Raw genomic sequence first — 15,309 nt, forward strand, 5'->3', positions numbered from 1 at the left:
ATATATATATATATATAATGTAACGGTTATATCAACCATGTAAGGCCCACCCGGCCGATTTGGTATAAAATAAATAAAATATGTTTTATACGTATTTATTTCAAAACCTAGTTCCTTACCGGAGTGTATTGACGCGGTTGTATTTAGATCTATAGTTCCCTTGGCCTCCCCCAATAATACCAAATCATCAGCCCACCCAAGCACCAGTATTTAACCACCTAAAGTTTTGGTATTCATCACAATTTTAATGACGTATTCTAGTCCTAGATTAAATCAAATAGGTGATAAAATATTTCCTTGTTTCAAACCCGACCTGTTAAGTGATAGTAACTTTTTTTTTCATCTGTTTTAATGCGGCAGAACTTGCAGAACAGCAACTATATAATAATTTCAAGTTCGATTTAAGAACTTCTGCGTAAATTCCTACATAACCGTGATTCATATTCATATTCATATTCAACTCCTGAGCGCTTTTTCGATATCCATATCAAGACCCATTTCTCATGATATTTAATTAATACAGCGAGGTAATTTTATTGTATTGTGAGGAGCTCCAACTCCCGTCTGTGCCGGAATTCATAGGCTACTACCTACTACTGACGTAATTCACTTATAAATTTAGAGGGGTGGGAAGAGACTTGACCAATGCCGAACGGTTCTGGTGTTTGAAACCCTTATGAAACTTATTTTTATTTAGAACAATATTGCTATCTCTATCAAAATAACACGATTAGTTTTATTTGACATTTATTTGGAATTCCTTATCATTAATTTAAAAGTAACATTTAAAATTTAGTCATTAAACATAAAAAAAAACAAAAAAACTGTTAGTTCTTCGGTGTATAGTCCGAGGAACTTCACTCCAAAGAGCCTGGAACAGTGCTATCTATATACAGTGCAGAGGGGAGCTGGAGTTCATATCATCAAGTTTTTTAATGGCCTGAAGGCATGTGCTAACCCGCTGTTCAGAGAGGTGGCCACCAGGACCCCGGAGGTGGCAAAGCACTGTCCCATTGGTCGACGTCCTCACCTTGGGAGGGACTTCTGGCTCTGCAGCCTGAAGTCATCACTTCAACACCAACAACAGGAATAGCCCCTCCCTATTCCTAGTGAGCATCCATGCAAACATATGCCATCATTGTTGACACCGCCTTCAGCGGACCCGGCAACCATTCTTATAATGCCATCCAGACAAAACAAGAAAATGAAATAGCTGGTATCTGTATATATGTATATATATATTTGTAAATGCCTTTTCTTTGCTCCAGGAGGTAAGAAAAAAAATTATTTTCATTATTCGTTGTGTGAAATAAACCTTTAAAAATGAAGGAAAATAATGCTATTTAAATATTAATATGAATAAGGTATGTATGTGTGAGCTAATGGACCATATCTTTCCGACGAACTAATACATAAGTATCCATAACTTCAACCGTATAGATACTTTTTAAACTACAATTACAAACACTAGAGTTACATATCTGATTTAAAACAGTTTCCCAATTAACTATTTTATATTTATTTTTATTTTTCAGACTGTTGAAAAAAGATCAAGTTATCAATTTGATGTATACTCAACTTAAAACTGAAGAAAATAGGGTGCCACTGAATAAGTTACTCCAGGTATTTCAAAGTTATGATCTATATTATATTTTATAACAGGGCATGAGATAAAAGGCTTACTTCGGTTCGAGTACTTTACAGTGTGCCAGTCATATTTTATTATTTATTTATAACATACTTGCAAATTTTCTGCTAATCATCAAGCAAATGTTATGTCGCTGTTCTTAGTATGACTTACGTTATAGTGAGGGTCTTAATCTAAAATTTCCATTATTGATGAAGCACAATATCCGTGGACCACTGCCTTTTTAACTGAGATTAACTCTACCAGATGGCACATAGGATAAGAGTGATGATTTGATTTAAAGGATGAAATGTGGTATATTTGTCATTTACTTATTTGAAAGAGTTTAATAATAATTTTTTTCAAATTTTACTCAGCGAAAGATCCTTTCTAATTGGAATTCTTCAACTCTAGCTCTCTGTAGACTTATTCAACTCAACCTGTCACTTCTCATCAAACTTCGACTGCTTCTTTCATCAATGATTCTTCTGTCCAGACCTGAAACTCAGGTCGGATCGTCGGCAATAATAAATATTTTTTTTGTTTATTTATGTTCTTTGCTGACTTTGATCGATTTATATAAACTTTTCTGATTCCTAATACAATAGGGTCCTCTTACATGTCTCTTAAGAAGCAGAAACCGAAAATATTAAAGTACATAGAAGAGGACTTAAGAAGTAGAAACCAGAAATGCTATCGATTTATTTTAGTTTTTCTGATTTCTAATATATGAGGATCTATTTTTATGTTTCGGAATATGCTATCGATTATCAGATCGCATGCTCCCACATCGATTTATTGTAAGTTTTTTAATTCCAACATATTAGAGTCTATATATATGTTTTGGGATATGTAAAATATGAAATATACTGATTTCTAATATATTAGGGTCCTCTTATTTGTTTCTTATACAAAACGAAAATTTTTTCATTGAAGATTTCGGTCACTTTGTTACAAAGGCATTATTATTAGTTAGTTTTGCTTTTAGTGCAATGTTTCTCAGATAGTAGCTTCCAAAGGTTGCGTTGGGTTTTGGATATTTTCTAAAATTTATCTCTCAATCTTTCTCTGTTTTGATTGAAAATTTGTGTTGGTTTAAAAGGAGTATTCCATTCTTCTTCAAATTTTTGTTTTCAGTTCCCTTATAACTTCCACAATATATTAATTCCCTTACATTTAATATGTTCCATCATTTCTAATGATGATCTCATTTCTCTCTACGTCGACAGTTCTTTGGCCTTGTCTACGATAAGGATTCTGTTATCTGAGGACCCGACGAAGTGTCGGGTGAATAAAGATGCGTCACCTTCAGTGATATGATAAATGTCATACTCATGTTTCTCTGAAACGAGCTCGCGATACGAATAAGATGTGATAAGAAAAGGAACCACAAAAAAATTGCATAAGCTGTCAGCAAGCTTCATCCTTACCTCCTCAAAATATTTAATACCGTATTCATAATCTTCGAAAAGCAACTCTCATCGGATAACTTTTGAGTCTTGTGTATCTGAAAATATCGAGGGGTTGTTTAAAAAAAAAATCTCCTAAGGTATTATAAGGTCCTAAATAAAAATTATTACAAGCTGAGATTATTTCCAGGCATTCTTTCATCCCCAATGTTTAGCAATCGGCCCGTTCTTCTTTAGTTTCAGTACCACTCAGATTCTACAGAGTTTTCAGTTGTTTCTCTAATTCCAGTCAGTTCCTCTAGCAATTAGACCACTGTTTTCCAAATTGAATGCCACGGCACCCTGAGGTGCTGCAAGAGTATGCCAAAGTTCCAGCAAACGAATACCACTTTCTCAGAATATTAAAAGAAAAAAGGAGGAAAGGAAAAAAAAAAAAACTAAAATAGTTAATGCAAAGTGGATCTCAGTGTATTAGTTTGTATTGTTTGTATTGTTTTTTCTTCTTTCCCTAAACATTCAACCACACTAAGGATACTCCTAGGATAAGGATAAGGATAACGTTATTTCATAATTTTTTGGGGGGGGACCCGCGACAAAAAATATTTGGTAACCACTGCACTATACCAACATTTAAAGTTTATTCGTCAAAGAAATATGTTACGAATGATAAATCATTTCTTTCTAGAAAAAAATAATAAGATTGCCTGTATAATACTAGTTTCGTAGATGACAATCCACTGTAGCTAAGGTAAAAAGAAGAGGGCTTAGGGCAGTCTAGTCTGAGGTACTCCATTTTTTAAAGGAATATGTTTGGAAAAGATGTTAAGATATGTAACTATGTACAATCATTCATTTTGAAAAGTTGTTTATAAAGATCTAATTGGAAATTTGGATTCCAATTTCTGTGTTTATTCAAGTAATTAATTAATCTTTGTCGTTAGATTTATTTGTGCTAAAGGCGTGATGTATATTTTCTGTTGAGGAAGTTCATTTTTCTAGCAGCTTATATAAAATAAATGTTCTAGGGCGATTGTCGATTAGTTCTCTTATTTACCTTTTCTTATTATTGATACAGTTATAGACCTAGGCTAGTTGAGAGGAGACAAACCATAAAAATAAGCTGAACTAAAAACTTTAAGCAGTACTGATTCAGCTTAAAAATTTTAATTTTTTTTCATTGAAAATGCTGTCATGCGCTTAAGGCGAAAGTTGAACGTGTCTGAATGATTGATGGCAAATTTATTAGGAATTCTATTATAATTATGATATGTTTATTAGAAGAATAATGAGTTTGACGAAAAAGTAAATTAGAAATGTTCGCTTAAGGTATTCGCAATATTTTTGACTGTCTGGTCTGTTAAGTGTTAACTCAAAGTGAAAAGAATCCTTACATAGTATTGCAAACGATGCTGATGGTTGTAACAAATGTTATTTTTGCATAAACATCTTTTTAACCCCCTTATTTACTTTTTTTCTGTCAGTTATTTTATTTTCCAAGTTTCTTAAACCAGAATATTTTTTTAATCTTCTCGAGGGCCTTTTTCTATTATGAATAACCTTTGAGATTTCACTTGATCATTATGGAACCGAAATATTATCATGTATGTATTTACGTTTTTGAAACTTCCATTAGATCTGAATTGTGTATTGTACCAATGATGTTAATTATTGATAAATAATTTTTTGGTCTGAGGAAAAAAAATCTGGCAAATTTCTCAATTAGGAAAAAAACAGTCAGATTAAACGTTGGTATGTAGAAATGATCGCTGCAACGAAAATCATCCAGAACACATCCATGCAAAAAGAAGGATTAAAACAAAAATTTTAAAAAAAAATAGAAGATCTAGTATAATTTTAAGAAGATCTAGTATAATGATATTTCAGCCCAGTATAATTTTTAGAATGTTTTGGCAAAAATTTTATAAACTGGACCATTATTATTGTCCCACAATGGAATTGTAATGATGTCTTTTTGCAGAGAATAAAGGCAGCAGGAATAATTATAGAGAAGGATAAACGTTTCCACGAGTTTTTAACGAAGTGCCACCAATTTGGCGATACTGAATGTTTCAAAGATGTAGCATTGACATTTGAAGAATTCTACAAGTAAAACAATATAATTGTGCAAATATATTTTTTAAATACTAAGTTTAAATTAAATTTAAAATTAAATCAAGATTTTCTTATTAAGAAGGCTATTAAAAAAAGTTCTCAAAATGTTAAACTTGGATCCCTCACTAAAAAATGTACAAATATTTTATGTTATAATATCCATGAGCTTCGGAATTGTGTTCATATTACGCTTTATATGATCCCTGAACTATACGTATGATTTACAATCTATAATTTCTAAGGTTCTTAAACAAATATTTACTTGAAACCTACATTTTTTATTGTAGGAATAATTTTACTTTTATGAATCAGCCTTGCAAAGTGGGGTGAAACCTTGGTTATTAATAAATAGTTTTCTGCTATTTTTGTACCTTTTTTGGCCACCACCATCTTCCTACAATCATCACCAGGATTTAAAATCGATAATTAAAAAAAATTAAAATTAACTCAGATCAAAATTTTTAATAATCATTTAACGATTTTTATTGAGAGCGATTTTTATTTTTGTTCATGTGAAAAAATCACAATTATTTTTTAATAATATTTTCACGATTAATAGTTATAATAATTTTGGATTAATACTTTTTTTAAATAAGAGATATAAATGTTATGAGTTATCTCTATGACATTTTTTGAGTTTGTAGTAGTAGGAGGTACATATTATCAAATGTAGTTAACACAAATAAACCATAGTTACTAAACAATAAGCATGATCAACTAAACTAAATACTAAGGAACAATGCTTTGTAGGCCATGGTCTGGAATGAATGACATGCATACCAACAATAAAAGCACTAAGTACCTTATTGAATATCTTACCCTAGCGATAGTCTAATCAAAATTTGAGAAACCGCCTTCTCGTAGTGTCACTCGGTCTCAAAACCATATCAAGGCTTCCAATAAGGTTAATATTTTTCAAAAAAAGAATGTAGACTGATCATGTGCAATATAAATGTTTTAAAAAAATTATTTAAATTTACCATTAATGAATGTTAAGTTATTGGAAGGAACTCAGTGTTATGTTTCGTAGAGACGTGGCTAACAGAAGATTATTTCGTATTCTCTCTATGGTTACACGATTACACCCCATATAATAGTACTCTGTCCATTCTGCAAAAGATATTTCAATTATAGTTTGTACCACATCCTCCTAAATTGCTCCACCTTTAAAGAAAATAGACAATACATCTTAAAGCCACCCATATCCGTATCTTGTGACTTACAAAACATTGAAAATATATTGAACATTGATAGTGAAACCAAATTGAACAGACTATATATTTACATTGTAACAGTATGTAATAAGTTTAATCTTGTAAATGACATGTAAATTCTATTATGTAAATAGTTTTCTATTATTATATTATGTAAATTGTGAAGCCGATTAATATCTTCATTTATATCACGCTTTCGTTTATTTAAAATAATTCTCATTATTTTAAGTTAAATATAATGGAGTAATGAATATTATGTTAATAGTTGTGTATTTTCCAGTCTGTTTTTTTTTTGTTTATTGTTTTGTTATAGAGAACTTGTTTTATCTTTGTTTATTGTTTTTGTAATGGAGCACTAGACTCAGGTTTTGTTTTATTATTGTATACTATGTTATGAATTTGAAGAAGACTTTGTCTTTCACAAATAAAATCAAATCTAATCTAAATTGAGAAACCGAATCATTCTAGGCAGATTGGAAGCGAAGAGAAGTGATGATGCAGATGTATATATGGAGATGAACATTTATTGTTTTTTGCAACAGATACTTTTTCGACTACAATGCAATAACAGAATTTGTATTTAATAAAATGAAGTTAAGAAAATAATATTGACAAAAATATATAAACCGAAGAAAAGCGTCTATCTGAGAACAAATAAAACTAGTTTAAGAATGATTACACCTAGGAGAACTAATAATTAGAAAATGAATATTTAGAAAAACTATACAATGTAAAAACAATTTATGGGTTGGGCTCCTTGGCGCCATATTGAAGATCAATTGCGATGTGTGGAATTGCGAAAAGTGTGAACAACATTCTACTAGATCTCTGGGCCGAATATAGTGCCTGATAGCAAATGGATACGTATCCATCCGACAACTATTAGCAGAAGACGGCATCGGAACAATGTTGTTTAAGTATACAGTATTAGTGGTGTACAATGTTATCACTATAACAAGCGCTACTTAAAATTAAAAAAAAAATATTTATATGTAAACAAAAAATTATTATTACTAAGGGAGGGGAGTACCCCCTGTAATCCCCATTTCACATATTATACAGTTGTTCGTTTAACTGTACTGCTTGTTGCCCTAATTGAATACCTGTAATTGAGTATGTATTGTGAAGTTCTGATTGAATAAGTTTTTATCCCAACATTTGTATTTCAATTTACTAGTTGAATTACACTTTAATTAAAATGACACTAGCTCGTCACTGTAATAAGAAGATCAAGCTGGTTAGGACCAAGTCTTACAGGCTTAATCACTTGCTAACTTCTCCTAATCTCTCCCTCCATCTTAAATGAGTAATTTAAAAATGTGGACCCTGGCCAGCCATACTCTACGGAGCGCCAATGATGGCCAACATAGATCCTACTTCGGCCAAAAGTTTCAGAGAGGTACACTCAGACGTATCGTGAGGCACAGTTCATTTCATAGAGCAAAGGCAAACACATACGACAATCGAACTACCGACTGTGACAGAATATATATCGAGGAGGCATATCAAATTTTTTGGGAACCTTCAGTACTGTACGAACCCATTACTTAGGACACTGACACCGTCAGGACATCCAGAAAGGTGGAAGACACACATAAACAGTCCCAAACTCGACCGAGGACTACTAATTTAATGACTATAATCAAGAAATCTTGTGAGCCCCATTATCAGACAGCAAACTGAATCTACTTATCAAAGTTTCCTCATTCCCCTCTTATAATGCATTTGAAATGCAGTAAAATAGATTTCACCCAATTTGTTACCTACCCCCATATATCAAACCCAATACACCCATGGGACATCAAAGAAAAACCATATAACACCGTGATCACCAAAAACGTATTTATTATTTATTTTATTTTATTCCAGATCGGCCTGGTATGGGCCTTAAATGGTTCCTATAACCGTAATATTATATATATATTTTTTTAACAGTTGATTATGGGGGGGGAGGAGGGTATAGTCCCGTACAAAAGACACCCCTAACTATATACAATGTTGTTATTAAAAGAAGAAAAAAAAAAAAATAAATAGATAAGAGTAATGCTTCTTAATAAAAGAGGAATGTAAAATTAATAACAAAAATAATGATATTTGTACACTTAAATAAATCAAACAATTGCTTTCCAATATTGAAAAGAAACAAGTTAATTTGAAAAAGGGATGAGAGAAGAAAATAGAAAAAAAAATAAAAATAATAATGAATAAATAAAATGAGTAATAATAAAAAGTACAATTGAGGTAGTGTGACTATGAATTAATTTTATATTTATTAAAGTTTATAACAGAATGTCCTGCACCAGTCTGGGCTTCAGTATTCGGGTTGAGGTTGGGTTTCCCAGGTTGCAGGTCACAACCCCTATAACTGCCGGCAACTGGGAGTGGAATTTCATGAACCTTTTTTTGATGTAATCCTCTATTGACTCCATTTATAATTCCCGATGCAATTGGCTATTTCTAATGAACCAAGGAGCATTAACTGCGATTAAACTTACGAACTTAGGACTTTGTTTTGGAATTATTGTAATTTTTTCCTTTTCGTAAAGGATGCCGCTCCCCAGACTTCACAGCCATACATCATTAGTGGCTTGAGAATTGTTTTAAATATAAGAACTGTTGTTTGAGTTAGTTTGATGTTGATATGGTTATTCCAGGTAAGGCGACGATCTAGGTGAATTCCCAGGTATCTTACTGTTTCACTGGCAGGATTCCATTTCACATTTTTACCTTTAAGGATTAGATCCCGTGGTTCTGGTCGGCGTCGGAGAGTAAAAACTTTTGAAGTACATTTTTCAGTGTTCAAGCTAATCATCCATTTAGTGAAATATTGTTCTAGATCATTAAGGTGACTTTGCAAAATATTTCTTGCTATTATTATGTCATCATGTTGAGAGAACACAGATGTATCGTCAGCGAACATAGCTATGGAGGTGTGTGTGGACTGGACGATGTCGTTGAACAAAATGGGAGAAAGGACTGAACCTTGTGGAGTACCGGCATGGATTTGTCTAAGAGTTGAATGTTTGTTATTAATTCTGTCTGAAAATTTTCGACCACTGAGGAATGAGCTCAGAATATTGTATAGGTATTTTGGAGTGCCTGCTTTATTCAGTTTATATACGAGACCTCGATGCCAGACCTTATCGAATGCTTGTTGGAAATCTAAGAACGCTACCAGGGAGTATCTCTTTTTTTCGAATCCGCTAATTATAAATTCCGATAGTCTTGCCAGTTAGTGAGAAGTGGAATAACTTTATTGAAAACCGAATTGAAAATTAGGAATAATTAAGATGCTCTGAAAAAAAGAATTAACATGTTTTTTTAATAATTGATTCCAGTAATTTTCCAAAAATGGATAATAAACTGATAGGTCTATATCTGATGATATGTTCAGCGTTCTTACCAGGCTTGTGAATTATTATGAGTTCGGCTTTCTTCTACATATCAGTAAAATATCCAGACGAAGGCAACTGTTAAAAATTAACGCGATGAAAACAACAGCTTTCCTGGGTAACATTTTGATTACTATGACTGGGATCAAATCATGGCCAGAACTTTCCTTTACCTTGAGCTTTTTAATCAGGTCCATGATTTCTTTTGGGGACGTGAATTTAGGTGGGAGCTCAACTGTAGCGAGATGGAGATTTAAATACTTGTCAATTTCATCAGTGACTAAATTCGGGCTTATTTCTGTGTTGGAGAATGTTTTCTCAAAGAAATTAGCGAACACTTCAGCTTTTTTGGCGTCACTGGTGATGAATTCATCATTGTCTACCAGACTCGGAATTTTTTCACGTTTATCCAATAGACGTCGCGTAGCCTTTCATAATGAATGGTCCTTTGGGACTAAATTTTCCACCTATCCCTGATATTTAGAATACGCCCATTCATCCTGATCCTTTTTAGTTCCATGTTTGAGGTTGACTAAAAACGTGTTTATATAATAGAAAAATATGTTTAAATACTTATGGAAATAAATAATTTAATTTTAAATTATGGAAATAAACCGATAAATTAAGAAAACAAATTCAAAATTTGTTTTTTTTTTTTCACAAAAAATCTCAAGCTAATAAACAATTGTTTGAAATAAAATTAAACATGTAAATTTGCTAAACATTTTTTTTTAATTACAGAGGACTATGAGAGCATTAAAACTGTGTATCAGCGAGTGATCTGTATTTACGAAATTTCCATTCAAGCTTTAACTATCTCTGAAAAATTATCATTTTACTAACATTAGTCCCAATTAGTTCCGAACGCGATACTCAAGCAAACCCCAACTTATGTAACCCTACCTATCTAACTCATCTTGTATTTTTTTCAACGAATTGTTCTTTTTATGTCTGATTAAAGCTATTAGTAATGTTTTGCAAAATATGGCCGCTCCCAACCCAAGCAATTCCTTCTATTAGATTTTCGGTAAAATATTCACTATTTGATGAATTATTATTCATTACAAGTTTCTCTCAATGTTAGAGTTGTAATTTTTAAACAATTTTTTGATGTTTGTCAGATTGATTGAGCCCAAAAGAAAACTTATTACTGGATGTGTTATGAAAAGATTGAGAATAGAGGATTTTCCGGAATTCTCAGAAGCTGTTGAGGGAATCTATGAATCACTACAGAGTAACATTTCAGGCCATGTATAGTTTTATTATGTATAAATCTTAGTTTTAATTTGTACAATTCTTTTCAATTTGATTTTCTTTTTAGGCGACAAATGAATTTCCTGATGTGGATACTGTTGATGTTAATACGTGGGGTGTTGCCATATGCTCAATAGATGGGCAAAGGAAATTCATGGGCCACTCGAACTATCCTTTTACAATGCAGAGTATATGGTATTTACTTTATGTTTCATTTAAAAGTGGTTTTATTCAGTCAAATATATTATTTCAATCACTAATCTAATTGAGAAATAGATAACCATTATAAAAATGCATGAAAGAATCTAATTGTGTTGCATCGAATGTATAATTGATGTGTCTAGAAAATTTGAACACTCTAAAAGTATATGTTTGAGTGACTGTAAAGAAACCACAATAACACTAAGTATGTTAAAGAAAACAATACATGAGGTTATGCTTCCAATTCTCGCCTACCTGGACACAGCCAAAAATTCGGCGCAGAATGTTTCTTTCGAAGACCAAGATCTCCTTTTCTTCAGCACTTATCAGGGTCCAGGCTTCCGATGATATGAATATGCTTAGATTGTGGAATTGTCCTTGAAATCTGATCACACAGATTCTGGGACTAATAACTTAAATTTTAATCACAATTGGTCTATGCTGTCTTCTAACAACGAACAAAGCCTGCACCAAATTGGTGGTAATTATTTTTGCAGTTATACTACACTACGTGGTATTTCTAAAAATTCCTCGATCACTTCATCGTATCTACTGGATGGCAATTATGTCAAACTGGAACCAGTCAAGCTGATTTAGAAGCAAGACGTTCGGGACTAGATATCGATAAAACTTTCCAGAACCCAAAATTTATACCGCGACGTTTACCGAATTTATCTATTTATGACCATCCGCGTCCACGGAATTGTGGGAAATTTAACGATTCTTTATTTTCGTGAACTGCGGTAATAAAATCACTTTATGCGCATTCGTGTTGCTGATATCTTTGTGTCAGCATACATCTATTCCTTCCGGCTACCTGAGAAAGTTACTCCTATGATGTGTACTGTTGATGAACTTCAGCCTGTAGTGTAGTGCCGTTTGCAGCTGAGGGAGTAGAGTGCCTCATGGCATTAGCGGCGCCGGTTCGGGTCCGGCTTGTTGACCCCCAAGCTTTTATTTCTTTAGTGGTTCCACGAAATAAAAACGTAACCCCTGAACATGGATCGGACAGGTAGGTTACCTGTAGATAATCTCCCCATATGTCAAAAATGACCTGGAAGGGGATCTTAAAAAATTAAAAAACCTATAGTGTAGGACGTGCATAGGATGCTGTATAAATTTTAATGTGTTACTGCCTGAATGTCATTACGGTAAATATTCCCTCAGCATTGGACAATATCGGCTGTTCGATAGGATCGCCACTCTCCTATGCTGTCGATGATTAATTTTTAATATTTCTGTAATTCCTCAAAATATGCATGATTCAAGGATTTATCTACGTTTGAAGCTCAAAAAGCAAGATTTGATTGTAAAACTAGATTGGATTTAGTACGTTTTGAGGATCAATGTATGTGTGTATTTGTGTTAGAGTGCTGATAAATCTTTTTATTAATAAAATTATATTTACATTTAATAAACAAATCAACTAACTTAAACTTTTTAGCAAACCGCTTCTTTTGGCACATGTTTTGAAAACGGTTGGAATGGAATCAGTTCACAAATATATAGATTTTCAACCTAACAATGTTGGCGATAATATTCTAGAATTGAATCTCAGAGGTAATAATCAAAAATATTTTACTAAGAATTAATTTCAAATTGAATTAAATATAAATTTATATAAGAAGCCGCACATAAGTTTGTAGATTTATACCTGTTTTAAACCAAATGTAAATTATGCATGTACTTGATTATTGATTAATATTTTTACGCATAAAATGTTCATTATAGAGTTTTATTTAATGTACTGAACGCTAGATAAATTTTTTTTTTCTTCCCCTATGCTAGAAAATAATCTTATAATGTTGCTAAAGCCCGTAGTGAGCATCCATGCAAACACTATCATCGGTACAGTACTAATTCTAAGAAGTGCACCATTTTTGGGGTTACGAAAATATCTAAGGATATAAGGTCAACTAATATCAGCTGGATCAAACATAGTGCTGAATGTGGTACATTTTAAGTAAAAGTATGTCCTTTATGTTTGTCGCATTTTCTCCACCTGAATTAATTTTACCTTTTCCTTAAGCTAGATCTGCGAGAATCTTTTCCATTGATTTTTTGTTTAAAATAAAAGAACTTGAATGACTCATAGAAATTTTCTATAACTTTATTGATCTAAGGTGGACTTTTTCAAACCTTCAAAACAGATCAGTGTCCCAAAATGACTTTATGAAACACAAAACTTCGTTGGAAACTAATCATCAAAACTTTTACCCGATTACGACACTTCCCTTTTCTAACTGCGGTCCCGAAGGTCCTATGTTCTGATGTTAACTAAAAATTATAGTTTTAGTAAATTTGATGACTATTGAAAGAAACAATTATAAATACATCGCCATATTTCTCAAATTCTAATTAATCTAGAAGTACTCGTCTTCATTGTGGCGCGGAATAGACTGCTCGGGAGTCTTCCTTGATGTAGATCGAGTCTGGCATCCGGGACTGCTATATAACATCCGCCAATTGTACCTTAGGGTAGTATCCTTGGTCCTATCCTTTATGCAGTTTTCACAGCTGACATCCCAACCCATCTTAACACTATGCTCACCACGTGTGCCGATGACACATGTCTATTGTCAGTCAACAATGATCCTTACATTGCATCCCAAACCTTCCAATCCCACATCACCACCCTTGAAGAATGTTGCCAAAATTGGATGATTAAAATTAATTCCAATAAATCCCACCAAATCACATCTACCCTTCGTCGTAAACCCTTACCCTTAAACCGTCGTAATCTTGTCCAACAGTATCCTTTAATAATACCCCATTTATTCCTGTCGAACAGATCCGTTACTTAGGACTACATCTCGACAAACGACTGACATGGAATCCTCATACAAGACTGAAAAGGCAGGAAACTCCTCGTCGATTTCGACTATTACAACATTTACTAGACAAACGGTCTAAATTGCCAATACATTACAAAATACTGATCTACATGGCTATTATAAGGCCTTTCTGGACATACGGAGTTGAGCTTTGGGGCTCCACTAAACCATCAAAATCTTCACTAATCCAATCCTTACAGTCCAAAATCCTTCGTAAAATCCTTAACGCTCCTTATTTTGTCACAAATCAAGTCATCCATCATGACCTAAATGTCCCAAATGTTACCAATTTGGCCAAAACCAGACACCATTCCTTCCATGGAAAACTTTCCAACCACCCAAATACAATTGTTTCTAGCCTGGCTTCTCCTTCATTACCTAATAATCCTCCTAGGCGTCTGAAAAGAAGATGGTCTCGGGATCTTCTCTTCTAGAAATGTTATTGGAGTTCTATCAATGGGTAGATTCTCCACATGTTTGTATCATGTCACTATCTCACCTACAGCAAATTTACTTGTTGTATATATGTTATACAGTTGTAAATAACAATAAATAAATGATTAAAAAAAAATCTAGAAATGTGTCATTAGGTATATTTTAATGTTCTTTTGATTCCATAAAATCACCAGTACTTTTATCAATAAGAGCGCATTTGCATGAGCCACCATCAACGTAGTCTATGGTAGTGAGGGAATTTCCGGAACTGGAGACTACAGAAGCCACAGGATTTTTTGTTAATATATTTAAAATCACCGGTCTCACTACATGATTAGCATAAGATACCATAGCAAGATTGTGAAAAAAAAAAACAATTCCAGAGATCAGAAACAGAAAAAATGAGGAAAAAAAAACAATAAAAGACCCGAGTTTTGGCACCACTTATGAGATTTTAGAATTGGGGAAAACAGTAAAGGGTACAGCGAAATAACACACACATATTCTAAAATAACACCACTTTATTTTACATCTTGATTCTCCTTATAATATTTTTTGTTTGTTTATATGGGGAGTTAGTATTAAAGCCGACAATATGCCTGGTCATATCATAACTTTATATATACACCCACATAAATTGTTATAATTAAATGTTACTATATTTATATATAATAATGCATAATGATAACATTTTATTTACTTTTTAGGAAAACCGTTTAACTCAATGGCAAACTCTGGAGCAATTATGCTTTGTGCACTGTTGACTGCATTGTCCTACAAAAACAAAAGTGCGTCTCTCGTTCATGAAGCCTATGTACAATATTTAAAGGT

At 32.8% G+C, this 15,309-nt stretch overlaps 1 protein-coding gene across 2 annotated transcripts in view; it reads left to right on the forward strand.

The window, feature by feature from the left end:
* LOC106687271 (glutaminase liver isoform, mitochondrial) overlaps positions 1-15,309 on the forward strand; it is a 36,981-nt gene that overhangs the window by 8,550 nt on the left and 13,122 nt on the right. The window contains exons 2-7 of one of the 2 annotated variants that reach the window (XM_014431045.2): positions 1,536-1,623; positions 5,015-5,142; positions 10,876-11,005; positions 11,076-11,203; positions 12,654-12,769; positions 15,186-15,307. In XM_014431045.2, the coding sequence (XP_014286531.1) occupies positions 1,536-1,623; positions 5,015-5,142; positions 10,876-11,005; positions 11,076-11,203; positions 12,654-12,769; positions 15,186-15,307 (712 nt within the window). The remainder of the gene's footprint in view (positions 1-1,535; positions 1,624-5,014; positions 5,143-10,875; positions 11,006-11,075; positions 11,204-12,653; positions 12,770-15,185; positions 15,308-15,309) is intronic. The other variant, XM_067051483.1, reaches the window with a different exon arrangement.

Source organism: Halyomorpha halys, unplaced genomic scaffold (assembly GCF_000696795.3).
Source record: "Halyomorpha halys isolate HHAL.00 unplaced genomic scaffold, Hhal_1.1 Scaffold940.1, whole genome shotgun sequence".
Lineage (NCBI taxonomy): Eukaryota > Metazoa > Arthropoda > Insecta > Hemiptera > Pentatomidae > Halyomorpha > Halyomorpha halys.